This window comes from Heteronotia binoei, chromosome 18 (assembly GCF_032191835.1).
Source record: "Heteronotia binoei isolate CCM8104 ecotype False Entrance Well chromosome 18, APGP_CSIRO_Hbin_v1, whole genome shotgun sequence".
NCBI lineage: Eukaryota > Metazoa > Chordata > Lepidosauria > Squamata > Gekkonidae > Heteronotia > Heteronotia binoei.
Genome location: NC_083240.1, coordinates 3,378,836 through 3,406,328, shown reverse-complemented (window position 1 = coordinate 3,406,328; position 27,493 = coordinate 3,378,836). Strand labels below are relative to the sequence as shown.

At 48.9% G+C, this 27,493-nt stretch overlaps 1 protein-coding gene across 1 annotated transcript; it reads left to right on the top strand.

The window, feature by feature from the left end:
- On the top strand, nucleotides 1-25,501 carry LOC132587090 (type-1 angiotensin II receptor-associated protein-like). Its single transcript, XM_060259297.1, has 5 exons — nucleotides 1-250; nucleotides 14,648-14,682; nucleotides 16,285-16,399; nucleotides 20,175-20,373; nucleotides 24,737-25,501. The coding sequence occupies exons 1-5, from the start codon at nucleotides 224-226 to the stop codon at nucleotides 24,847-24,849; spliced, it is 489 nt and encodes a 162-aa protein (XP_060115280.1). The 5' UTR covers nucleotides 1-223; the 3' UTR covers nucleotides 24,850-25,501.
- Nucleotides 25,502-27,493: the final 1,992 nt, after the last annotated feature.

The following is a 27,493-nucleotide window of genomic DNA, read 5'->3' as shown; positions in this document are numbered from 1 at the left end:
GCTGCGAAGCGGGGCTCCCTGCAGCCTGTTGCAAGCGGCCTCCCTCCGGCCTGGCCCGGGTCTTCCGGCCTTCCCTCCTCGGGGAGGAGGAGTCTGCCCGGGCAGGAGTCACGGGGCCCGGCAGGGCAGGGCAGGGCCGGGCAGGGCTGGAGTGGAGTGGACGGGGCGGGCCGGAGCAGAAGAAAGTTGCCCGGGCGGCGGCAGGAGCGGCTGGGCCGGGAGCATGGAGGTGCCGGCGGTGAACCTCAAGGTAGAGGGCGGGAGAAGGGTGCATGCAAGGGGGGGGGGGCATGGGAGGCGTTGCAATCTCGCCGGCAGCCCTGCAAGGCAGGCCAGCCAGCGCCCCTTCCCCCGGGCTTGGGGCCAGCAGGGGCTGCCCCGGGGCTCGATCCAGGGGCGTCGCCGTCTTGTGCTGAAGCGGCAGAGAAGAAGAAAGCCCCTGGGAAACCAAGCGTCATGGGGCGGGGGGGGCGTTAGATCTAGTGATGGAGGGCTGGACGGGGCGGGGAAGAGTCTCCTCCTGGCTTCCACAGAGACTTCAACTGGGGTCTGCTGGAGAGGGCGTTTCCTTCTGGGAAGCCTCCCTGGCCCAGCGGGGGAGGCCGGGCAGGGACTGGAGAGGAAGCCCCCACTTCGACTGGGGAGCTCTCTGCGGGCCTGGGTCGTCTTCTCAGGCCGGCCTCCCTCGCAGGGATGTTGTGAGGATGAGCCTGGGCGAGGAGGGGCGTGGGCATAGAAGAAGAAGGTGATATTGGATTTATATCCCGCCCTCCACTCCGATGAGTCTCAGAGCGGCTCACAATCCCCTTTACCTTCCTCCCTCACAACAGACACCCCCTGAGGTGGGTGGGGCTGAGAGAGCTCTGACAGAAGCTGCCCTTTCAAGGACAACTACAAAAGCTATGGTTGACCCCAGGCCATTCCAGCAGCTGTAAGTGGAGGAGTGGGGAATCAAACCCGGTTCTTCCAGATAAGAGTCCACGCACTTAACCGCTATGGCTGACCCAAGGCCATTCCAGCAGCTGCAAGTGGAGGAGTGGGGAATCAAACCCGGTTCTCCCAGATAAGAGAGCTCTGGCTGAACCAAGGCCATTCCAGCAGCTGCAAGTGGAGGAGTGGGGAATCAAACCCGGTTCTCCCAGATAAGAGTCTGCTCACTTAACCACTATGGCTGACCCAAGGCCATTCCAGCAGCTGCAAGTGGAGGAGTGGGGAATCAAACCCGGTTCTCCCAGATAAGAGAGCTCTGGCTGAACCAAGGCCATTCCAGCAGGTGCAAGTGGAGGAGTGGGGAATCAAACCCGGTTCTCCCAGATAAGAGTCTGCTCACTTAACCACTATGGCTGACCCAAGGCCATTCCAGCAGCTGCAAGTGGAGGAGTGGGGAATCAAACCCGGTTCTCCCAGATAAGAGTCCACTCATTTAACCACTACACCAAACTGGCTTTCATAGGTGGGAACATGGCCTGGGAAGTGCTCCAGGAGGGAGGATGCCCAGCCCAGCCCAGGGGGGGCCCAGCTTGTGCTGGAGAGTGTGCTGGGGGTGGGAGGCAGCGGCTGAGAGTTTTGTGGGGTGGGCCTTCCGGCTGGTCCAGAGCAACCCCCAACATGCAGTGTGGAGGTGGCTCTTTCCTGGAAGGCACTCTTTTGCCCCCTCTTTCCAACACCCACCTGGGTGCTCTGGCGCAATCCCCCCCCTCACCTGCACATTCCTGATGCAGCAAAGTAAACTCTCTGCAAGGTTTCCTTTCTGTCCAAACGGTCTCCCCCCTCCACCCCCTTTACTTTTCCTTCCCCCAGCCAGGAAGGAAGCCGGCCAGTTTCTCAATGATTGTTTCTTAATAGTTTGGTTGCTTCTACTTTCTCTTTGAAATTCGCAGCTTCTAGTTCTTGGTTGGTGGTTTTGGAAACCTGGGGTGGGGCAGGGGTTTTCGTCCTCCCGACTCAACCCCTGGCCCTAGAAAGCTGACCCTCAGTTGTGCCCCATAAACGTGGACCCACGGGGGGGCCATGAACCAGACCCCAACAAACGTCCCCCTGTTGCCTCTTGCGTTCAGGAGAGCCCTTCCAAGAGGGTGGATTCGATGCAGCTTGCTGCTAACTTGCATTTTTACGCTAGATCCAGTTGGGCAGCAAGTTGGTCTGAAGCGGTAGAACAAAGTAGGAGTCCGGTAGTGCCTTTAAGACCAACAAAGTTTTATTCAGAATGAAAGCTTACATTCTGAATCAAACTTTGTTGGTCTTAAAGGTGCTACTGGACTCCTGCTTCGTTCTGTTGCAGGGGTGACCAAACTTGCTTAACACGAGAGTCACCTAGAATAAACATAAGATGTTGGAGAGAAGGGGGGAAGGAAGGCAAATAGTTGGGAGGGAGAGGTGGAAAGAAAGCAACTTCAACCAGGGCTCACTTTGTAGCAGGAGCTCCTTTGCCTATTAAGCCACACCTTCCTGATGTAGCCAATCCTCCTGGAGCTTACAGTAGGCCCTGTAAGAAGAACCCTGTAAGCTCTTGGAGGATTGGCTGCATCAGGGAGGTGTGGCCTAATAGGCAAAGGAGCTCCTGCTGCAAAAGTGAATCCTGACTTTGACTTTATGCATTCTCCAAGCCGCTGGCTGGCTTGCAGAAGTGATTTAATAATAATAATAATAATAATAATTTTTTATTTCTATCCCGCCCTCCCCGCCGGAGCGGGCTCAGGGCGGCTCACAACATAATGATACATTACATCGGTTTTACATAATAAAAACATAAAAACATAATTAAAACAGTTATAAATTATTAAAATTAACATAACAGTGTGGCGTTATAGAACATTTCCAGCAGCATAACTAGCTTTGTCACTGATTCTGTCACTAGTTGAAGGCCATCCTGAAAAGGTGGGTCTTACAGGCCCTACGAAATTGATCTAAACATTTTAGGGCCCTCACCTCCTCAGGGAGTTGGTTCCATAGCATTGGAGCGGCGATAGAGAAGGCCCGATCCCGGGTGGCCTTCAGTCTGGCCTCCCTTGGCCCAGGGATATTCAACTGGTTTTTCCCAGATGACCTCAGTGCCCTCTGGGGCTCGTGTGGGGAGAGACGGTCCCTCAGGTAGGTAGGTCCTCGGCCATATAGGGCTTTAAAGGTAATTACCAGCACCTTGTACCGAACTCGGTATACCACTGGCAGCCAGTGCAGCCCGCGCAGCCCCGGCTGTATGTGCTCCCATCTTGGGAGCCCCAACAACAGCCTAGCCGCCGCGTTCTGCACCAGCTGCAGCCGCCGAGTTCGACACAAGGGCAGCCCCATGTAGAGGGCGTTGCAGTAGTCCAGTCTCGAGGTGACCGTAGCATGGATCACCATTGCTAGGTCACGGCGCTCCAGGAAGGGGGCCAACTGCTTCGCCCGTCGAAGATGAAAGAACGCGGACTTGGCAGCAGCCGCTATCTGTGCCTCCATCGATAATGAAGGCTCCAGAAGAACCCCCAGGCTCCTGACCCTATGTGCCGCTTTAAGCTGCACACCGTCAAGGACCGGTAAGGGGACCGCGACCCAAGCAAAGGACCTCTGTCTAATGAGGCAGATACTTTCTCCACATTGGCCAGTGTGTGTGGCCTTTTCCAGTGCTTACCCAAAGAAATGTGTAGGGAACAGAGCACACTGGAACAAAGGTTCTAGCCTAAGTTTTTTCCTTGGGGCACCAGCTTTCTACAAGCGGGGAGAGAGCCTTTTAAAAAAATGTGGAAGAATTTACATCAAAGTGCGCAGCGAGAGAATCCAAATAACATTTCACAATCAACTCATGAATGGGTGAAGTGTTGACTGCCCTCTTTAATTTGTCCCCGACCTGTTCATCCCCAAAACTGAGTATTTACATGGAAAAAGCAGGGGTTGAGAAAGTCCAGAAAGTAAGACTAGGGAGGGTCTCGGGGAGTTAAAATGGAATGGAGGCTGCGTGAGCGGAAGAGCTGCTGAGCTTCTCTGATTAGCAAGACCTTTGCCAGGAGAGCTCTTTGTATGGTTAAGTATTAACTTGGGTACGTTTGTTTTCTCGCATGAGGAATTCACTGGAGTTTCTGTGCAGGGTTGGCTGATGTTTTAGGGCTGTCCAGGCAAAGAGGGCGTGGAAACCTCAGCTGGAGACCCTGGAGAGCCGCTGCCAGTCTGAGTAGACAAGACTGACTTTGATGGACCGAGGGTCTGATTCGGTAGAAGGCAGCTTCATATGTTCATATATACCTGAGCAAGCCAGTGGGTGTTCCCACACATGCTAAGCATAGAAGGGAGTTCAGCAGCGGCAACTGGATCATGCTGGAAGTCCCCTGAGATTCAGAGGATCCCCCTCAAGCTGAGGAGGCAACAGGCCACTTTTCAGCTAGAACTGAAACAAGCAGTTTTCCAGTTTCTGCAGTAGGAATTCAGCTCTGATTCCATGTATGGTACCCAGTGCTGTGGTCTCCGTGGGCAAAATATACCCACTGAAACGGTTTCTAATGTGGTTGGCTTTTGAATGGTTTCAAGGCAAGGAAACTGAGGAGACCACATTGAATAAGCAAACCAGGATAAGAACGATCCTGTGTTTGAGGAAGCTTAAAAACAAATCGGTCTCCTTTCTCCTTGTGCTAGAACTTAGGATGGGCCTAATGGAGTGGCGTGGTTGGGCCACGACTGACCAGTTTGCATTTGATTGGTGCATTATTAACTTATGGGACTCGCTGCCACATGATGCGGTGATGCTGACAAGTTAGGTACATTTTAAGAGCTTAATAAATTTATAGAGAAACGGGTCTGTCAACAGCTGCTGGACATGGCTGCTGAACTGAACCTCCAGACGCAAAGGCAGTATACCTCTAGATTCCAGCTACTATGGACGAGCTGCGGGAGAAGGCCAGTTGCATGCTCTCCTTGAGGGCGTATTGCTGTCCCCTGCTGGAAGCAGTAAACTGGGCTACAATGGCCCTCTGGTCTGGGGAAATAGAGAAGAATTCAATTCCAAAGAAGCACCATAGTTCTGCCTTGGGGTGCGTGTGTGTGTGCAAGCAAGGGTTACGATAAATCAGTGGGCTCTGTCTGCACATCCACTAACGTTTTGTAGATTAAGATTTGTCCCTTGATTGATTGATTTAAGGCAGGTGTATCAAACTCATTTGTTATGAGAGCTGACATAAATGAGACCTTGGGCCGGGCCATGTGTGTACTTATTTAGGATTAGCTAGCAGAGATATAAACTTTGTAAAGGACACAAACAAACACAAATATTTTTTTTATAACCTTAAAACATCCTTAAAACGTTAGCACTCATTGGTTTTAAAGGTGCTTTCTTTGTATTCCTCCCATGGGGTCCAGGGAACTGAGCAAAGGAAGCTCCGGCTCTTTCCTTCCTTCCCCAGGGGGCCAGGAGGGGGAGGAGCCTCAGCCAATAGAAGGAAGAAAGGCTTTGTTCAGTAGCTGCACTGCGCCTGGCAAGGCAAGCTATCCCTCCCACCCCCTTCCTCCCCAAGGGAGGAGCCTCAGCCAACGGAGAAAACAGAGACTCTGCTCTGTAGCTCCTGTGCTAGCCTGGCAGGGCAAGGTGTGATGCAGAAAGAAGCAAGAGAGAGGGAGAAGGAAGCAGATGACAACCAGTTGCTTGGGGGCCTGATAGGAGCCCTCTGGGCGCCTGATTCAGCCCCCGGGCCGCATGTTTGGCACCCCCGATTTAAGGTTTATGAAAAACACTGGCTTTTGGGGCAGGGAAGGGCCCTGCAGCTTTGTATCCCTTTTCGCTATGAAACAAACTTTGTATAATAGAACCTGCATGTTCAGAGGCAGTCTACCTCTGAACGGCCATCTGCTTGGGTTGTCAGGATGGGAAACTATGCTCATCACCCCATGCCTTCCTGACAGGATTCCTGGAAACCTCTGGTCTGCCGCTGCGATAGAAACCCATCGCTTGAGTCCATTTCTTCTGTGCTGCTTATGAAATCTTCTCAGCTGAGAGCTGAGGATTTTTCAAGGCTAGATAAGAGGGGTTTCAGTGTTTCCAGGAGTTCGTGGGCCTGGCCGTCAGGAAGGGGAGTCTTGTCTCTCTTAATCTGGTATCTATGGGTCCAGAGGTGTCCTTGGGCAGGAAGTGCTTCCCACAGATTGTGACTTTTGCGGAGCCGAGGGTTGCAACTTTTAACCAAGTAGCCAAATTGTGCCAGCCGAGAAGGAACAAGGAAGCCTCAGTTGTGTTTCCCCCCTCCACCCCTTAGTCACCAGCAAAGAGCCAGGTGGGAGGGAGGTGGTGTTCTGGGATGCATTCCTGCTGCCTGACGATGTGGCTACATCAGGAGAGCCATCCCAAGTGACTCTCTTGTTCACCTGTGTCCTGAAGATGAAATTCTTCTTTTTCCCGTGGAGCTTCCTAACCTGTTTTGCCCTTGTTCTTACCACACCCGTTTTTTTTGCATCATCGAAACTGTTTGGGAGAAACAACCATTTTTGGAGAAACATGAATTCCACATGATTTAGCCTGGTTCCTTAAATGCAGGTTTTTAAAATAATTTTGATGATTCAAAAGAAAAAAAGGGATGTTTGCTTAATTGTTTATCCAATTAGAGAGCTAGTTTGGTGTAGTGGTTAAGTGTGCGGACTCTTATCTGGGAGAACCGGGTTTGATTCCCCACTCCTCCACTTGCAGCTGCTGGAATGGCCTTGGGTCAGCCCTAGTGGTTAAGTGAGCGGACTCTTATCTGGGAGAATCGGGTTTGATTCCCCACTCCTCCACTTGCAGCTGCTGGAATGGCCTTGGGTCAGCCATAGTGGTTACGTGTGTGGATTCTTATCTGGGAGAACCGGGTTTGATTCCCCACTCCTCCCCTTGCAGCTGCTGGAATGGCCTTGGGTCAGCCAGAGCTCTGGCAGAGGTTGTCCTTGAAAGGGCAGCTGCTGGGAGAGCCCTCTCCAGCCCCACCTACCTCACAGGGTGTCTGTTGTGGGGGAGGAAGGTAAAGGAGATTGTGAGCCGCTCTGAGACTCTTCGGAGTGGAGGGCGGGATATAAATCCAATATCTTCTTCTTCTTCAAAAGTCCAGTTTTTACTTTCCTGAGCTCAGGGTGTACCTGGTTTTTAGTACGTCTAAGTACATAAGAGAAGCCATGTTGGATCAGGTCAGTGGTCCATCCAGTCCAACACTCTGTGTCTCACAGTGGCCAAAAAAAACAGGTGTCATCAGGAGGTCCACCAGTTGGGCCAGGACACTAGAAGCCCTCCCACTGTTGCCCCCCCCCCGACAAGCACCAAGAATACAGAGCATCACTGCCCCAGACAAAGAGTTCCAACAATACACTGTGGCTAATAGCCACTGATGGACCTCTGCTCCATATGTTTATCCAATCCCCTCATGAAGCTGTCTGTGCTTGTAGCCACCGCCACCTCCTGTGGCAGTGAATTCCATGTGTTAATCATCCTTTGGGGTAAAAAGTACTTCCTTTTATCCCCTCTAACCCGACTGCTCAGCAATTTTATTGAATGTCCACGAGTTCCCGTATTGTGAGAAAGAGAGAGAAGTAGTTCTTTCTCGACCTTCTCTACATCTCTGCTTCTACAGTCTCAAAGCAGATGGCCGTAAGCATCCAGCCAGGTTTCTTCTGTGTTTTGTACTTTGTGGGTCCCATAGAATAGAACAGAAGAACTAAAGTCTGATAGCTTTTATTGGAGCAACTTAAATTTACAGGCTTTGAGGTTTTGCATGCTGCAGAAGCTGTATCAGTTGACTTGAGTGTTGGCAACCTGCAAGCATCTCACAGTTAATCTGCTCCGATAACAGCAGTGGGATTTGGCCGTCTTCTCTGGCTGCCATTGGTTTAGCTGCTGTGATGTCAGAGGGAGATAAACGATCACAGAGCCCTTTTTGTGTTGAAAGGGAGCCTGGCGTATGACTTTTATTTTTTATTTTATTTATCTGGTAGCTTATATTCCGTCCTTTCCCATAGCAGGCTCAGAGCGGATCACAACATAAACTGAACAACAAAAAAAACCTACAATTTAAATTTAAAACAATACAATAAAATGAGCAAATCAGGAACGATAGAACAAAATATGGTGCAAGTGTTGCTTTATTGGTGCAGGTTGCCTGAACTATTATAGGACTGGTGCTTGGGGGGGGCACAGTGGGAGGACTTCTAGTATCTTGGCCTCTTGTGATGGACCCCTTATGACACCTTCATTTTTTTGGCCACTGTGTGACACAGAGTGTTGGACTGGATGGGCCATTGGCCTGATCTAACATGGCTTCTCTTATGTTCTTCTGTAACACAGAGTGTTGGACTGGATGGGCCACTGGCCTGATCCAACATGGCTTCTCTTATGTTCTTATGTGACACAGAGTGTTGGACTGGATGGGCCATTGGCCTGATCTAACATGGCTTCTCTTATGTTCTTATATCTGGGGCAAGTGATGCTATGTATTCTTGGTGCTTGTAGGAGGGGGGAAGCAGTGCGAGGGCTTCTGGTGTCCTGGCCCCACTGATGGACCTCCTGATGACACCTGGGTTTTTGTCCACTGGGTGACGCGGATTGTTGGACTGGATGGGCCATTGGCCTGATCCGACATGGCTTCTCTTATGTTCTTATGACTTATTGGTGGAAGATCATGGATCAGGGCCAGCCCTATACTGTCTGGCACCCTAGGCAAGGCTAACTGCTGCCCCACCCCCCACCCCAGTTAATGTCACTGAGTCACATGGGGTGCCAATTTGGTGCCCGCAGGAGGTTGGCACCCCAGGCAATTGCCTATAGTATAGCTATACATCCACAGTATTCCAATGTATTTCTCTTTTATAATAGTGTATCAGAATAATGTTTTATATTGACATACTCAAATAAGGGATATTGGCTATTTATCTCATTGCATATACCCAACCCATTTTCATTTTATGTATTCTTGTTTTCTAATGGCAGACTATAATGATGTTTAATATGTATAGATCGATGCTGATAAGTTGATTGGGTGGACTACAAGTTGGATATACTTGTGATTCACCTAGATTTGCAGAAACACCAATTGGCAGAGGATTTTATTACCTTTTATGGTTATCCAGACCAAATGGCCTAGCCACACTGTTTTAGGTGACCCTGTGACCAGTTAGTTTGCCAGACTGCTAGTATTTCAGCTCACAATACCTGATCCCCTCGTCTGATGAAGTGCTTAAGAGAGCGCACGAAAGCTTACGTTCTGAATAAAAATTGGTTGGTGAATCTTGATTCCTGCTTTGTTCTTCAGCTTAGAGGAGACACTGGATGCGAAGCTTGTCCAATTACTCTTCCCCGTCCCTTGATCCGGCATCTGTTTCTTTTCAGTAATATGAGGAGAAAGTGGAGTCCGTTTCTTAGAAGCTGCTTCGCCCTCTCCCAGGGCCTAGGGTTCAGGATTCCATGTGACCCACCGTTTCTGCCTTAAAAACATAAGAGAAGCCATGTTGGATCAGGCCAATGGCCCATCCAGTCCAACACTCTGTGTCACACAGTGGCCAAAAAAATTATATATATATATACACACACACACACACACACACACACACATATATATACACACACACTATGGCTAAAAGCCACTGAAGGACCTCTGTTCCATATTTTTATCTAACCCCCTCTTGAAGCTGTCTATGCTTGTAGCCACCACCACTTCCTGTGGCAGTGAGTTCCACATGTTAATCACCCTTTGGGTGCCTTCTGGAGCTTGCCCTGCCCTCCTGAAAGGCAGCAGCAATTAGGAAACAGTCCTCAAATATCCATGTGGGATTTCAGGAGGGGGAGAAATTTCAAAAGGCTTTGAGGAATTTGAAAGCTCCCAACTACTGCCCATACTTCTAGAACCATCTTGCACCTTTTTTAAAAAAGAGAGATTTATTAATAAAATATCTGTGTGTGCATATTAAATAACAGGGCACTAAAGGTGACAAACTGTTTGTTTGGACCCCTTCTGCCTCCCTTCCTTCCAATTTTCCTAGAGGCCCCCCCGGGAGCAATTAAAGTGTGCCAGATCAGGGATGCGTTTGCATCAGGACACACAACGCTAATTGTGTTGGGTCTTTAGAGGTTTTTGCCGTGTTGGAGGAGGTGGATGGGAAGCGAATCTTAATTGGCTGGGGTTTCTCTAATGAACGTTACATATACGCTAAGACCCCCTGAACCTTTGGTGGCTAATATAATTAATATATAATATATAATTAATGTAATTAAGCCAGTCCTCTTTAAAAAAAACTGTCAACATAGATGAAAAATGTGTTACAATAAAGGACCTTCTCCTCTTCCCCCCATCTTGCCTGGGGCTTTATAAAGCAAATCCACTATGGTGCTGTTTCTGATGAAGACTTTAGGAAACTGCCATTTTTCTGAGGTATTTTTAGAGGCTTTGGTCAGTTGCTTTGAATTCGAGTTTCAAAAGCCATAATGTAGAAGGTTTTTTACAAACAAACATAATCTATACACCTATACAGTTTTCAACAGATTGGAACAATATTGTAGGTAAGGAGGCCCCATCGTTTTTGAAGCTGAAAGAAATTCTGTCAGAACATGGTGGGCATAGCAGCAAAATGGCAACCGCTGCTTATCTTCGGTCACAGTTAAGGTCTTTGTGATGTGGAGGCAGCTGTGGGCAGCCAAGGAGATGTTTTATTTTTGTGTTTTTTAAAATTCACAGTAGTCCCTCAGAAGCCTTGTTGGCCTGGGCCTACCTATTTTTCTAAAATCACTTGATGGGCAACCACGTCCCAAGTGTGGCATGGCCACCACGGGGCAGCAAGTTGGGGACGCAAGAACGTAAGAGAATCCCTGTTGGATCAGGCCAGTGGCCCATCCAATCCAACACTCTGTATCCTACTGTGGTCAAAAAACCCAAAACAAACAGGTGCCATCAGGAGGTCCACCGGTGGGGACCAGGGCACTAGAAGCCCTCCCACTGCTGCCCCTCCCAAGCACCAAGGATACAGAGCATCAGGCCTCAGATTCAGTGGGAGCTCACAGGATTGCAGCTCCTGAACCTTTCTGAGAGTTCCACCTCCTTGTCCATTGAATAGTAGGTGCAGCTGCATAACAATCCTTGGATGAGCTCCACCACCTATTTTTCTACAAAATGACCCCTGCAGAGCATCACTTTCCGCAGGCAGAGAATTCCAACAATGCGTTGTTGCTAAAGTGTTCAAAGGCGTTGGTTACTTGTGACTTGAGAGGTGGGCTCTTTGCAGAAGCTTGGATGCATTTTTAAAACATAACTATCACCCTGCTGGAACAGGCTGACAGGCCATCAAGTCCCACTTTCTGTTCTGTGAAAAAGCAGGTTGCCCAAATACGTCAGCCTGAAGGGGGTACCTGTTCTCTGAGGTTTGCCCCTTGTGTCTAGTATTCAGAGGTACGCTGCTTCTGCATATGAAGGATCGCTTCAGTTCATGACAGATTGTGAGTTTTTCCTGTTTTTTTCTTTCTAGTCCATTAGCTAAATCTGTGACAATCAATGCCATTTTTGTATGTGTTCTGGGATGCCTGATATCAGTTGAAAGATGTTGTGGTTGGGAAACTGTAGAAAAACCAGCATTTCTAGTGCAGCTTCTCACCAAGTGGCCAATTAAAGGTGACGTGACATTCTCAAATGAGCGGCGCTCTCAGTCTCATTCACTTCTTGCGGTTTGCTTTGGTATTTTATCCCCCCCCCCCCCCCCCCCGATTAATGCTTTTAGTCATTTTTTGTTTTGGGGTGGAACCACATGAGTAAGGAGGAAGAGAAATAGGATTGCGGCTGTGCATAGGGTTGCTTGTGAAGTTTCTATGCAAAAAGCACTTCTTTAGGAGAATTGACTTGCACTCCTGTAGTGCACTTGTGGGCACTTGTGGGCTATTCCTGTGTGGGTCTGTGTGCGCACCCCCAAAGTGGTTCTACAGGCCCATTTTGCAGTAGTATGAAGAAGTCACTCAGAGATGAGAGTTCCCCAGATGGAGCAACCTTCCCCCATGGGGGCAAGGGCACCCATAAGCTGTGTATAGGGGGGGAGGTGGGGGCAGAACATAAGAATGGTGACCAGATGGTCTTTGGAGGGGCTGTTCCTTCATGAACGCCTAGAGAGCTGCTGGGCAAAGTGGCCAACACGAAGCTTGATGATCTGTAGCAGGGTGCCTCCAGATACTTTTCCTGGGGCCCGCCTAGAGTTTTTAGGAAGTGGGCGGGGCCAGATAAGGCAGGGCTTTTGAATGGCTATCAGAGATCTGATTGGCTATGCTGCCACCAAAGCACAAGGATGTGATATGTGGCTGAAGGTAAGCGGCAGCAAACATTATGTGGCTGCAGCAGCCATTTTGTGGCTGGCTCCGCCTCCTGCTGCAGCCATTTTGTGGCTGCCATTTTGTCACTGTGCCCTCCGCGGCATTTTTCAGAACCCTGGGGGAGCCCTGCTCTATAGTAACGCCACGTCTCTTGGTGGGACTCTACCATTTTGCATTGTGGGTGAGCAGTTCCACTTTTGAACACTCGTCTTGGTGGGTTTTTTTTTTAAAAGACCCCTCCCTGCTGGCAGAAAACTAGCAACTCAGGGAGCGGCCTTGGCTAGAACCTGCCCTTTGGTTGAGGAAGCGGATACCCAGGTCAGGCTGGTGTTTCAAGAGCATTTCCAGCAAGCGAACAGAACGTTGAATGAATGTCTCAGCCTTTTCCATCCAAGCTGGGTCTTTACTAGACGGGTACTAAGAGACCCACCTGGCCCTGGATGTTTCTGTGGAAAGAGCCAGTTCCAACGACAAATGGTGGGGGTGGGGGAAGAGTAACTTTCCTTTCTCGTTCACAACTGAATCATCGCCTACATATGTGTGCGCTTGCATTCCTTAATATGGCTGTTGTTCAGATTTTAAAAAACAAGCAATCCTGTTCATCGGATGTGTCCATCTGCTTAAACACCCTGCATTTGCACTTTAGTCAGTTTTTGCAAGGAAAACTGCATTATTTTTACACGATGCATCCAGCTGGCCTCATCTCGGTGGAAGGCACTTACGGACTTGCAAATATTTACACGTTTAGCTGTCAGGCTGATTGGAAAAGATGCAGTCGAGAGGCCCCTGGGCTTGTGTGATTCGTGGTCTCTAAGCAATAATCAGGAGTCTTGCAACACCTGAACGGCTAGCAGGATTTTACTCGGGTGCCAGCTTCAAGGAAGCCCCGGCCTTCAGTTTGCAAGACCTGTTAACAAGAGGACTTTTGGGAGGTCATTCATGGGGTTGTCATAAGTCAGACTGCACTTAACACACCCATGCTCATACATTTTTCTGAGGGGTGGGGGGGACTGGAGCTTGCTCCTTCTGCGGAAGCAAACTCCACTCCAAAGTTTATGCAGCAATAAAAGTTTGTTAGTCATGAAGGTGCCCGAAGACTCCTCTTTTGCATTTGCCACAGCGGCAGTGTTCCGATGGCTACTTCTCTGGAATTATTGTCTAACTCTAAACAATATAGATTTGCGTGGGTGGCTGGGTTGGTCTGAAACTTCAGAACAAGTCGGAGTCCAATTTAACTCTGGGTATAAACTTTTGCAGGGCTTTTTTTTTAGCAGGAACGCACAGGAATATAGTTCCGGCTGGCTTGGTGCCAGGGGGTGTGGCCTAATATGTAAGAGAGTTCCCGCCGGGCTTTTCCCTCAAAAAGCCATGCACAAAACAATGGTGACACCGTGGGATGTGGCCTAATATGCAAATGAGTTCCTGCTGGGCCTTTTCTACCAAAAAAGCCCTGAACTTTTGACACACAAATTAAACTTCGTTGGTTTTCAAGCTGACACTGGACTCCAGGTTTGTTCTCAGAGATGTTTTAACTCTTTTATTTGTATGATGTGTGCTCATGTGCCGCTATTCACAGGTCTTACCAATCTAATTCTACTTATTACCCAGTTACTTATACATCTTGACTCTAATTAGTCCTTCTTGGCAACTAATCCGTACCTCATTTATATGTATCTGGCTTGATCTGAAAAAGCACACAAAAGCTTCTACCCAGAATTAAGCGTTGTTGGTCTTTATGATGATATTGGATTTATATCCCACCCTATACTTTGAATCTCAGAGTGGCTCACAATCTCCTTTATCTTCCTCCCCCACAACAAACACCCTGTGAGGTGGATGGGGCTGAGAGGGCTCTCAAAGCAGCCTCCCTTTCAAGGACAGCCTCTGCCAGAGCTATGACTGACCCAAGGCCATTCCAGCAGCTGCAAGTGGAGGAGTGGAGAATCAAACCCGGTTCTCCCAGATAAGAGTCCGCTCACTTAACCACTATGGCTGACCCAAGGCCATTCCAGCAGCTGCAAGTGGAGGAGTGGGGAATCAAACCTGGTTCTCCCAGATAAGAGTCTGCACACTTAACCACTACACCAAACTGGCTCTAAGGTGCCATTGGACTCAAACTTCATTCTAAACAACATAGTTCTATTTCTTCCTTCTACGTTCAGGGTGGCATAGACAGTTCTTTCCTTCTCCATCATCATAACCACCCTGCAAGGTAGGCTAGATGGGAAGTGGTTGGTGGGGATTTCTTTTTGGGTCTCCCTAATCTGGCCCCTCTTCCACTATGTATCTTTGCCTTCTCAATTCCCTTTCCTTCCCCTCCTGTAAGTTCTTAGGGGCGGAGACCCTTTTTGTATTTCTACCATATGCCTTGATCTGTTTCTGTTGCAGGCCATCGTCCTGGCACATTGGCTTCTTACAACGTGGTGAGTAACTTCTGCAGTGTTCTTCCTTTGCCAGAATGGGGAGGTTGTGGGGACAGGAGTCGTACAGAGGTGCAATAGGTTCTTGTCTGAACTGGCCTGGAGCACTCTGCATGAATGACCATTAGAAAAAGAGCATGCAACAACAACACTAAGAAGAAGACTGCAGATTTATACCCCGCCCTCCTCTCTGAATCAGAGACTCAGAGCGGCTTACAATCTCCTATAACTTCTCCACCCCACAACAGACGCCCTGTGAGGTGGGTGGGGCTGAGAGGGCTCTCGCAGCAGCTGCCCTTTCAAGGACAACCTCTGCCAGAGCTATGGCTGCCCCAAGGCCATTCCAGCAGCTGTAAGTGAAGGAGTGGGGAATCAAAGCCAGTTCTCCCAGATAAGAGATTGCGCACTTAACCACTACACTAAACTGGCTCTCTTTCGGACTCCATGTGCCCTGGCTTTGGAGCACGGCTTCTCTCTGAATCAGACCCAAGAGCAGTTTACCATCTCTTATATCTTCTCCCTCCACAACAGACACCCTGTGAGGTGGGTGGGGCTGAGAGGGCTCTCACAGCAGCTGCCCTTTCAAGGACAACCTCTGCCAGAGCTATGGCTGAACCAAGACCATTCCAGCAGCTGCATTCATTTCATTTTATTCGATTTATATCCCGCCCTCCCCACCGAGGCGGGCTCAGGGCAGCTTACAACATAAAATTCTAACGATAAGATTAATGAATATTAAAATACATTAAATAGTTTACAGCAGTTAAAACAAGAAAACGATCTATCAATGTGCTATCCTACAACCTTCCTTTGGGGTTTTCAGGTACCAGTCAGTTATATGCCAACCGGAAGAGGACTGTCTTAAAGGCCCTGCGGAACTGCTCAAGGTCTCACAGGGCCCTCACCTCTTCCGGTAGCTGGTTCCATCAGCAAGGGGCTGTAATCGAAAAGGCCCTATCCCTGGTTGACGTCAGACGGGCCTCCTTTGGCCCAGAGATTACTAGCAGATTCTGAGAAGCTAGCAGATCTAAGCACTCTCTGGGAAACATGTAGGGAGAGACGGTCCCTAAGCTAGGCAGGTCCTAGGCCATATAGGGCTTTAAAGTGGAGAAGAGGGGAATCAAACCTGGTTCTCCCAAATAAGTGTCTGCACACTTCACCACTACACCAAACTGGCTCTCTAGGCTTTGGCAGTGCAGTCAGAGATGGGAAGAAAAAGCTACAGGAGACACATTTCAGCTGCTGAGCTTCACTTGTGGGGGGGATTATCTCTGGGTTGTGAAAATAGCTGTGCCACAAGCAAAGGCAAGGGCCTCCATGGGGCAGTGAGCTCAAAGCGCCGGCCAGCAGGCAGGAGGTGGGGCCAAAGGGAAATGGGCCAAGTTACTGTTCCAGCTTGCTGACGAAACCCATCAGCCAAAAAACTCCAGGTGTGCTCCCTTTTCTATTCTGTGTGGCCCTTCTGACGAAGGGGTCGGCTGTGGTGCAGAACAGCTGTTGGTGTGTGCAGTGGGGTCTCCTTGGATCAGCGGTGTGACATCAGATGTCTTCAAAACGGCAGAAATCAAGTTGTATTTTTGTGTTTTTTCCTGATCTCCCCATCAGGGGCTGCATGGTGCCGTGGATACCCTCCTCCTCCTATGCCTGGGGGAACTTCACCATTCTGGCCGTGGGGGTCTGGGCCGTTGCCCAGCGGGATTCCGTCGATGCCATCCTCATGGTTTGTTCCAGAAACTTTTATTTTCTCTTTCGACATCGTTTCTGTTAGTTGCATCACCCCAGTTTAAACCCTCATGACAATAATTCTTCCCCCTCCAAGCTCCCAACTTCTGTGGCTCCCTGGTTCTTCCCCCCCCCCCCAAAAAAAACCCCCTTTAAATTATTCTTGCCTGTTGTTAAATACTGGGTTCGATGCATCAGAGCGAAACAGGAATCATACTTTATTGATAACTATGCACTAAGACAAAATGGCAGGACCATTCACGTACAACATATGTACAACATATGAAGCTGCCTTATAGTGAATCAGACCCTTGGTCCATCAAAGTCAGTATTGTCTTCTCAGACTGGCAGCGGCTCTCCAGCTGAGGGTTTTCACACCTATTTGCCTGGACCCTTTTTTTGGAGATGCTGGGGATTGAACCTGGGACCTTCTGCTTCCCAAGCAGATGCTCTGCCATTGAGCCACCACCCTTCCCCAAACATATGAACATATGAAGCTGCCTTATACTGAATCAGACCCTTGGTCCATCGAAGTCAGTATTGTCTTCTCAGACTGGCAGCGGCTCTCCAGGGTCTCAAGCTGAGGATTTTCACACCTATTTGCCTGGACCCTTTTTTGGAGATGCCGGGGATTGAACCTGGGACCTTCTGCTTCCCAAGCAGATGCTCTGCCACTGAGCCACTGTCCCTTCCAGCACACTGTTAAGGTGTGTATCGATACATTTCAAGCCTACTTTTGATTTATTGATGTTCACAGCAGGGGAAATCTCGCGGTCAATGCTTTGTGGCCTAGGACCCAGGGGAAAACATAAAATGGCTGGGCATTGTGAGCTTTTGTACATAAGTGCTTTGTGTGCTGATCAAGAACACGTGAAAGCACCATAGTATTAGTCTTTAAGGCCATGTGTTTATTTATAAAATTGTAATCTTCCCCAGAAAAATAACTGCAACTCCTATGATGCGGTGCAAAAATAGAGAGACAGGCAGTACAGTGGTCACTATTAGCCTACTATCTGGGTTCAAAATGTACCGTCTACACAGGAAATGTGCTGGAAACACACTCTTGGCCTAATCCACCTCACTGTGGATTGTGGTTATTCCTCGTTTCAACTGTTCCCATTGCTCTCCTATTGAGAAAGACTGGATCAGGGCAAAAGTGGGAGGAAACCCAATTGTGCCCAGGAGAGCCCTGACAAAATGAGATTAACAACAGAGAGGGAGAGGTTGGACACCCCTGCCCTCATCGACATTAATAAGTTGTGTCAGTGCATCCAACTTCAGTGGGGTTTTTTGTGTTGCACTTCCAAGGTGGGTTGTCTTTCTCAGGGGGGGAGGGCCTCTTCCCTATTGTGGAAACTGAAAGCACAGTTACGATTCAGACACAAACACCGAATCTCCACGAAGGCATCACCAAACCCCTGCCAGTTGATCTCTCCTCTGCTCCACTTCCTTCCCTACTTCTGTTGGCGGTTCTGTTCTGAATATCAGAAGGAGATCCCCTCTGAACATAAGAACAGAAGAGAAGCCATGTTGGATCAGGCCAATGGCCCCCCCAGTCCAACACCCTGTGTCACAGAAGAACATAAGAGAAGCCCTGTTGGATCAGGCCAATTGCCCCTCCAGTCCAACACTCTGTGTCACATAAGAACATAAGAGAAGCCATGTTGGATCAGGCCAATGGCCCCTCCAGTCCAACACTCTGTGTCACAGAAGAACATGAGAGAAGCCATGTTGGATCAGGCCAATAGCCCATCCAGTCCAACACTCTGTGTCACATAAGAACATAAGAGAAGCCATGTTGGATCAGGCCAATGGCCCCTCCAGTCCAACACTCTGTGTCACAGAAGAACATGAGAGAAGCCATGTTGGATCAGGCCAATGGCCCCTCCAGTCCAACACTCTGTGTCACATAAGAACATAAGAGAAGACTTGTTGGATTAGGACAGTGGCCCATCCAGTCCAACACTCTGTGTCACATAAGAACAGAAGAGAAGCCATGTTGGATCAGGCCAGTCCAACACTCTGTGTCACATAAGAGAAGCCATGTTGGATTAGGACAGTGGCCCATCCAGTCCAACACTCTGTGTCACATAAGAACATAAGAGAAACCATGTTGGATCAGGCCAATGGCCCATCCAGTCCAACACTCTGTGTCACACAGTGGATAAAAAGCCCAGGTGCCATCAGGAGGTCCACCAGTGGGGCCAGGACACTAGAAGCAAAAGGTGCCATCAGGTGGTCCATCAGTGGGGCAGGACACTAGAAGTCCTCCCACTGTGCCCCCCCCCCCCCGCAGCACCAAGAATACAGAGCCTCCCTGCCCCAGACAGAGAGTTCCAGGAATACACTGTGGCTAATAGCCATGGATGAACCTCTGCTTCAGATGTTGATCCATCGTGGATGGATGGGTCGTCCCCTCTTATGTGCCTTAGTTGTGCTCTATGCATTAGCAGCTCTACCATTAGAATCTGCAACACATTCTACATTGTAGTCTCCTTTTCATTAAGGCTGCAGGTTTTACAGCAATCCATTTAAAGACTTTTCATCAACTTGAAAGAGACTTCCTCTAATTAACTGAACAGTACACATTTTAAAAAAATGATGCATCATTTCATTTTATTTACTTCTTTTATTACCCCCTTTCTCCCCAGTGATGGGGACTCAAAGCAGCTTACATCGTTTGCCTTTCCTCCATTTTATCCTCACAACAACCCTGCCACATAGGCCAGGCGGAGAGGGTGTGATTAGCCCAGAGAGTCACCCAGCAGGCTTCCAGGCCAGAGCAGGGATTCGAATTCGAGTCTCCCAGATCCTAGTCCAGTGCTTTGACCATGACACCACACGATCATAATCAATATTGTATAATAACTGTTAATTACAAACTGACTTTGTAGAAATGGGCATTTTAGAAGAGGCATTTTCCCCTTCTATCTTTAGAGGAGGGAAACCCCTTTCCCATGATCAGGCCTTCCGCGGCCCAGCTGTTATTGGGTCTCCCAAAGTGGGGACACATTCGGCCGGGTCTTCAGACCCTGCACTGGCTTCCAGTGATGTACCGAGTTCGGTACAAGGTGCTGGTTATCACCTTTAAAGCCCTATATGGCCTGGGACCTGCCTACCTGAAGGACCGTCTCTCCCCACATGTTCCCCAGAGAGTGCTGAGATCGGGAACCCAAAATCTTCTCACTATCCCTGGGCCAAAAGAAGCCCGCTTAAAATCCACTAGAGACAAGGCCTTCTCTGTTATGGCCCCTACATGGTGGAATCAGCTGCCGGAGGAGGTGAGGGCCCTGTGGGACCTTGTTCAGTTCCGCAGGGCCTGTAAGACGACCCTCTTCCGGCTAGCTTATACTTAGCTGAGACGAGAAACTCAATGTAGCCTGCCAGACTCCTGTTTACCTAGCCTTGGAATGTTTATTGGTTTATTGGTTTTAAGGTTTTATCTGTTTTAAATGTTTTAATTGTTTATTTATTCAAATAATTGTTTAATTTTATGTTTGACTAACTGTTGGGAGCCGCCCTGAGCCACTTGTGGGAAGGGCGGGATACAAAGCCTAAATAAATAAATAAATAAAAATAAGAATTGCAACATGAACTCAAAAAGTCTGTGCTTTGCCCCTTTATTCACATGAGATGTCATGTGGATTTTAATGGATTGACACGCCGAGGTGTCTTTATGTTGGCCATGCTAATAAGAATACAAAAAATTACTGAGCCAGGGAGTTCCGCCAGCTAACAGCTTGTGTTTTTTTGGGCTGTGTCTCCCCCTCCAGTTCTTCACCGGCCTGCTTTTGACCATCCTCACAGACATCGTGCACATCAGCCTGTATTACCCGGGTGGGAACAACCTGTCGGACACCGTGCGATTCAGCACCGGCATGGCCATCTTCAGCCTCCTCCTGAAGCCGCTGTCCTGCTTCTTCGCCTACCAGATGTACCGAGAGCGTGGGGGAGAATATGCCTTAAATTTAGGTGGGCCTCTACCATCTGGTACAGTCCCTCTCTGCCTGCATCTATCACATCTGGTGCTAGGTTCCCTTCACTGTTTATGGGTTTCCTTATGTCATGTCATGTGCTCCGGCTGGCTCTTGTTGGCTGTTCTGCTGACCCTCCAGGCTTCTTTCCTGAGTTTGTTCAGTACGTCTCTGTCTGTGTTCATGTTCTCTGACTCTTTTTTTGGACAGCCATTTTAGATATGACTATCTAAAGGACCCAAGCAGTATAACAACAACAGTTTATTTACAGTGCTCAAATAATAAGTGGGTAAAAGCAGTGAAGTATGTATACAGTAAAGGTGGGTGCAAATAAACACCTTACACGCGCTTACAAACTGGTCAGTGTCCTATAATTTCAATCCATTTCATTATGTTTGAAGGCAATATAAAAATACAAAAGTATTTCTCAATAAATCCTAATTACAAAAAAAAATGCACTTTTGATTATTCAAGATAGTTGCTGCCACGTTTGTAGGGTAACAATTCCCAATGATTTCATTCAATACAGAGGCACGTCCGTGCACAATTGTGTGTGAATGAACTTTGAGCTGGTGCCAGAAAGAATTGAAACATACAAGTGACATTTTGTGAAATGCTTAGATTTGTGTAAGCGTGCTATGGAACGCCTCCTAAGGAAACTGACTGGTGGAACACTATCTTGAGCTAGCAAAAGCGTGGAGGAGTAATTCTTCTGCAAGAATAAAATCATTCCTGGATCTCCAATTTAGGAGAAATTGTGCATGGCCTTGAGGGACTCTGTATTGAATGAAATTATTGGGAGCTGTTACCATACGGAAGCGGCAGCAGCTATCTTGAATAATCGAAAGTGCATTTTTTGTAATTAAATGCTTTTGTATTTTTATATTGCCTTCAAACATAATGAAATGGATTGAAATGATATGATGTTGACCAGTTTGCAAGTGCACTTATTTTGTTGCTTATAAGCACAGTTGTTTTGTTCTTCCCCACCCCTCTCTGGGTTGGTTTCCCTTCAGAACCTTGCCACCCAATCAGAGGGGAGATCGTGGGAGATGTTGGCTTTCTGTCGTGACTCCTAGACAGGCTTTTCTGGAGCCTGTAGGGCTCACTAGCCCCAGGATCATGACATCCCATCCCAGTCTCCTTCTGGAACTTTCTTGGAAGGATAATTGGGTGGAGAACAAGATAGTCCCTGCAAGCCTTTTGACAATTAGAAGCACTTTTGCATTACTTAGAAATGTAACTATGATGGCTCCATTGACCCTTAAGGAATGGTGGGTATTGTAGTTTTAGGAGAGAACTGTAGACTGTTCTGACAGCCATAGCAACCTCCATGGAGAAAGATCAAGATTTGCCTGTTTGTAGCAATAGAAGAGAGCGAAAGTCCAAGCGTGCAGATAAGACATGTAAGCTATGTGAGAGCTGTTGCCTAAGCACGGGTTCTGGAGAAAATACAGGCGGCCAGAGGAAGTGGAGTATGAAACACGAAGGAACCTTGACCCCGTGTCGCCCTACCTGTGGAATTGAGGACTGCTACCCTTACTGCACTTGAATAAATGGTACACTTGCATCTACCAAGAAACAGGACATTTTTAGACAGCAAGATAATTGTACCTGTATAGCATTGCGTATTGATCTGGAACGACTGTGCATGTTGAGCTCAGTGAAGAGCCCCTGTCTTTTGGTTGCAAGTTGTGTTTGTGATGTTCCAGTGAACTGAAAGCATAACGAGAGTGATTGCGTTTATTCTTGCTTTGCAAATTACACAGTGCTTTCCTATTTTTGCCTTACCAATCCCCAAGTGGGGGCAGGAGATCCCCCGGTTTGGAGACCCTCCCCCCACTTCAGAGTCATTAGAAAGTGGGGGAGGGAAATGTCTGCTAAGCACTCATTATTCCCTATGGAGACTGATTCCCATAGGGTACAATGGAGAATTGATCCACGGGTATCTGGGGCTCTGCCGGGGGGGGGGGGCTGTTTTTTGAGATAGAGGCACCAAATTTGCAGCACAGCATCCAATGCCTCTCCTCAAAATACCCTCCAAGTTTCAAAAAGATTGGACCAGGAGATCCAATTTTATGAGCCCCAAAAGAAGGTGCCCCTATCCTTCATTATTTCCAGTGGAGGGAAAACATTTAAAAGGTGTGTGGCCCCTTTAAATGTGGTGGCCAGGACTCCCTTTGGAGTTCAGTTATGCTTGTCACAACCTTGCTCCTGGCTCCACTCCCAAAGTCTCCAGATATTTCTTGAATTGGACTTGGCAACCCTAACACAGTTTATCGCAGGGTGGGGACTTTTGGGAGTCTTCAGATCTCTGAAGAAATGAGCAGCAAGTCCCAAAAACTCCTCTCCTGCAACAAATTGTATTAGTCTTTAAGGTGCTTCTGGATTCTTGCTCTCTTCTTCTTCTTTAGCAACCCTCCAGCAAGCTCTGATTCCTTGGATGGCAGCCAGAATATGCATGTAAACTGGTTTAAACTTTCAGTATCCGTTTCTCGCTGGGACTGGGTTGGTTTTCTTAGGTCTTTGTACAGGAGCAAGAAGAAACCGCTCTCACAGAGGGTGAAAGCTTTACGGCAGGGTGAGAGAGGGCAGTAGTCAAGGAACTGAAACCCTGTATCCCACAACTCCCTTTTTTCATCCGCTTAACTATTAATAAAGTATTATGGTGTACAACCACAGAGTAAGGCGCTGGCAGTGAAGGTTTCCTTGAAACTGTGGAGTCTTGTGAGCAAAAATTCTACTTTGTGAGCCGCTGGCATTAAAGGTGTGAGCTGCCCCAGTGTGCTCTGGGGCCATTTTCCCTGAGCCAAGGCAAAAAACTGTGTGTGCTGGAGGCTAAAAAACCGTGAGTTGGCTCACACTAACTCAGCTTCGCGGGAACACTGCTGCCAGTCCTCTGAGAGCCTTGTTTTAGCAATGCGGGGCCCTTGGTGGTAATAATATTGCCAGAAGGGGGTGTTGTTGAGGCCTTTTTCTACAGACCCTTCCGTTGTCTCACCTTGTGCTGAGATTTCCCTGTTGTGAATGTGTGTATTTTTTGTTTTAAACAAAAGGCAGTCTCTCATCAGTGGCTGAACTGCTGATCGATGCCTTGGGAGGGCACCCCCACCCACCCTCCCCTGCTGCAAGGTTCTTCTGCCCCTCCTTGGGCTAGATTTCAGGGCTCCTGTCTGAGTTGCTAGTCGTTCATGCCACGCAGGATTTCCTGCAGGGGCTCTGGGGAAAAGGAAGAGAAGGCGAAGATACCCAGCGTGCAAGTAAGAAGCCCACAGAGAAATCAAGAAAGGTCTAGAACCACAGCAGCTGAGCTTGGAGCAGTTTACAGTAAAGAGGACAGAGGAGATAAATGGCTTGCAGAGCCGGATTCTTTAAAGGTGGCATAACAGCCTCCCCCCCTCTGATCCTTCAAAGATAAGGTTGTGCTCCTAAAAGGAACAGAAAGCAGAAGCTGTCTTGGGGTGTGGGGGTGTGTGAGAGTGAAGAGAATTATTCAAACCAAGACTAGCCAAGGGTCACTAGTCAGTTTGGTGTAGTGGTTAAGTGCGCGGACTCTTATCTGGGAGAACCGGGTTTGATTCCCCACTCCTCCACTTGCACCTGCTGGAATGGCCTTGGGTCAGCCATAGTGGTTAAGTGAGCGGACTCTTATCTGGGAGAACTAGGAGGGGAAAACAGCTTGCGAGGGGAAGGAAGGAGGCCAAACTATCCTGAGCCGGCCAGCTGCTCCTGGGAAGTCAATCAGCAGAACACGAAAGCTGCTGGAGCTCCCCTCTAGTTTGTGATTGGCCCAGAGGAGAGCTCTGAAAAGGGTTGGCTCCTGTCCTAATCGTCGTAGCTGAACTGGACCAATCTCCAGCCAGCCCACCATTTTTTTCCATCAGAGGTCCATTGTGCTATGATGCCCGATAACTGCTGATAGACCTAACCTTCTGTCTAAATTCCTTCTCCTTTATAAGCCGTCTAAGATCAACACAGCTGATCCTGGAATGTACAACCCTCCACTGGAGCATTTGCAGAGGGCTTTCCCCTCCCTGGTCTCCACAGCGCACATATTGTTCTCCTGCTCCCTTGAACCCGGCCCCTGGATCCTTTTATGTTAGCAACCGGAAGAGAGCAGTTGAGCACTTACAATGAGAACATAACCATTCATCTGTCTTGCATTTGTTCCTTGCTGTTGTATGCCAGAATGGAAAAGCGAGGTACAAATTTTCTAAAATAAATATATGCCTGTGTTGCACCCAGATTACTGCGCCAGGGGCTGGAGGGTCCTCCTGTCTCAGCTACGGACACAGAATGTGTTTGGCTGCCCCTTCTGCATCCAGACCTATGGCTTTACCCCTCTCCTCTCCTCCGTGTAGGTTTCCTCGGTGTGGCGCAGGATCAGAGCTCGTACCAGTCGATCGACCACGCAGAGCCACCACGACCCTTTCCGGACGTGTCCAGCAAGATAGCCCCACCGCGTCCCTACTGAGATGGGTCTCTTTTGTTGGGTCTTTGGGCTGCATTTTTTCTTCCTATGCTGCATTTGGGAATAAACTTTCACACACAGACTCACTCACACACACACGCACCCCATTGTTTCGCCACTAAAGGAAGTATGGTCGCTGGCACAGAAGAAAACTGGACTATCTACTAATTTCCCTACATTTCCTTTCTCTTCTTGGGAGGTTTGGGGGGGAGTTTCAGGTCGTTCTGAATTTCCTGCTGCGTATCCTGAGCCGCTGCCCATCTCGAAGAACGCTTGTGGCTTTTCCCGTGTGATGCTCTAAGCGTCACCTCTGCACCCCCCTGCCACGGTGTAGGGGAGGGTCGCTTCTGCTGCATTGTTGCCAACCAGCCTCACAAGGATGGGGAGAGCCAGTCCAATGAGAAGGGGACCCCAAGAATTGGTCGAAGCCACGGAGTTGAAGGGACAGTTCCCCCTGCCTGATGCCTAACTCTGTGCCACTTTGGGACCATGAATTTTGCGTCTTCTAATGCCTGTTGGGACAGGGGGTGGGTGGGGGGAGTTGATTGACCTGTTACAGATTGTTGTGCCTGAAACCCTGCCTCCCTCCTCCCCTTGTTATTTTGCACCTGGATTTCCAAATAGAATTAAAAGGGTTTTTTTTTAAAAAAAAAAATGTATCTGGAGATTTCTGTGCCAAGGAAGATGCCAGGTTTCTTCTCCCCACCCCCACTGGCTGTGCAGCAATCCGGTTATTCCCGGGGCATAAATCTCAGTGCTGTAAATATGAGGGAAGAGAGAATAAGGCCAGAGCTGTGGTTTCCCCAGTGTGGTTCCACTTAAGAAGCAGAGGTCCATCAGTGGCTCTTAGCCACAGCATATTGTTGGAACTCTCAGTCTGGGGCAGTGATGCTCTGTATTCTGGGTGCTTGGGGGGGGGGGCAACAGTGGGGGGGCTTCTAGTGTCCTGGCTCCACTGATGGACCTCCTGATAGCGCCTGGTTTTTTGGCTACTGTGTGACACAGAGTGTTGGACTGGATGGGCCATTGGCCTGATTGAACATGGCTTCTCTTCTGTTCTTATGTCTGGGGCAGTGATGCTCTGTATTCTTGGTGCTTGGGAGGGCACAGTGGGAGGGCTTCGGGTGTCCTGGCCCCACTGACGGACCTCCTGATGGCACCTGGGGTTTTTTGTGACACAGAGTGTTGGATTGGATGGGCCATTGGCCTGATCCAACATGGCTTCTCTTATGCTCTTTTGACTGGGGCAGCAGTGCTCTGTATTCTTGGTGCTTGGGGGGGGGGGGCAGTGGGAGGGCTTCTGGTGTCCTGGCCCCACTGATGGACCTCCTGATGGCACCTGAGGTTTTTTGTGACACAGAGTGTTGGACTGGATGGGCCATTGGCCTGACCCAACATGGCTTCTCTTAGGTTCTTATGCTACTGGAGTTAGGAAATGTTTACATCTCTTTTCTGTTTCCTCTTCTTGCTCACCCTGCATCTTGGAATGTTAATGCCTTGGCCAAGAAGTTAATGCCGTGGCCAAGAAGTATTAGCTCAGTGTATCGTGTTTAAGTCTGCAATGTTCAGAGCAGCTCTGGCCACTTGCTGTGAAGCATTCCCCAACTGTGGTTTGCCCAGGTCATGTTACGAGTTTGTTGGGAAGGCTTAGCCAGAGAGGATGCTGCCCTCTCCCACTCTTTCGTGCGCCCTAGTCTGGGGAAGGCAATGGCAAACCACCCTGTAAAAAGCCTGCCAAGAAAACATCATGATGTGACGTCACCCCATGGGTCGGTAACAACTCGTTGCTTGCAAAGGGGATGAGCTGAAATGGGTCCAGAGGAGGGTGATGAAGATGGTGAGGGGTCTGGAGACCAAGCCCTATGAAGAGAGGTTGAGGGAGCTGGGCATGTTTAGCCTGCAGAGGAGGCGGCTGAGAGGTGATAGGATCACCATCTTTGAGAACTTGAAGGGCTGTCGTATGGAGGATGGTGGCTCCGGAAGGTAGGACCAGAACCAACGGGTTGAAATTAAATCAGAAGAGTTTCTGGCTCAACATTAGGAAGAACTTCCTGACGATTAGAGCGGTTCCTCAGTGGAACAGGCTTCTTCGGGAGGTGGTGGGTTCTCTTTCCTTGGAGGTTTATAAACAGAGGCTGGATGGCCATCTGACAAAAACACTGATACTGTGAACTTAGGGGTAGGTATTTGTGAGTTTCTTGCATTGTGCAGGGGGTTGGACTAGATGACCCTGAGTGCACCTTCCGACTCTATGACCCATGAGACTGGTGTTTTGACTTCATTTGTAGCCCACTTTTTCTCCCCAAAGTGACTCATGTTATTCTCATGGCTGATTCTTGCAACTAAGTAGGTTGCCAGCCTCCAGGTGGGGCCTGGAGACCTAGACTTACAGCTGATTGCTGGATGGCAGAGGTCAGTTCCCCTGGAGAAAACGGCTGCTTTGCAGGGGTTGCCTTGATGACGACACCCTGCTGAGGTCCCTGCACCGCCCAGGTTCCAGCCAGAAATTTCCCAACATGGATCGCCCAAACAACAGGTGGCCGGCCGACCTCACCCAGAGAGAAGGGCGGGGTATAAATCTGTAATTCTTCTTCTTCTTCTCTTGAAGCCCCCACTTCTCCAAGCCACCAGCATTTAAACTTGCTTT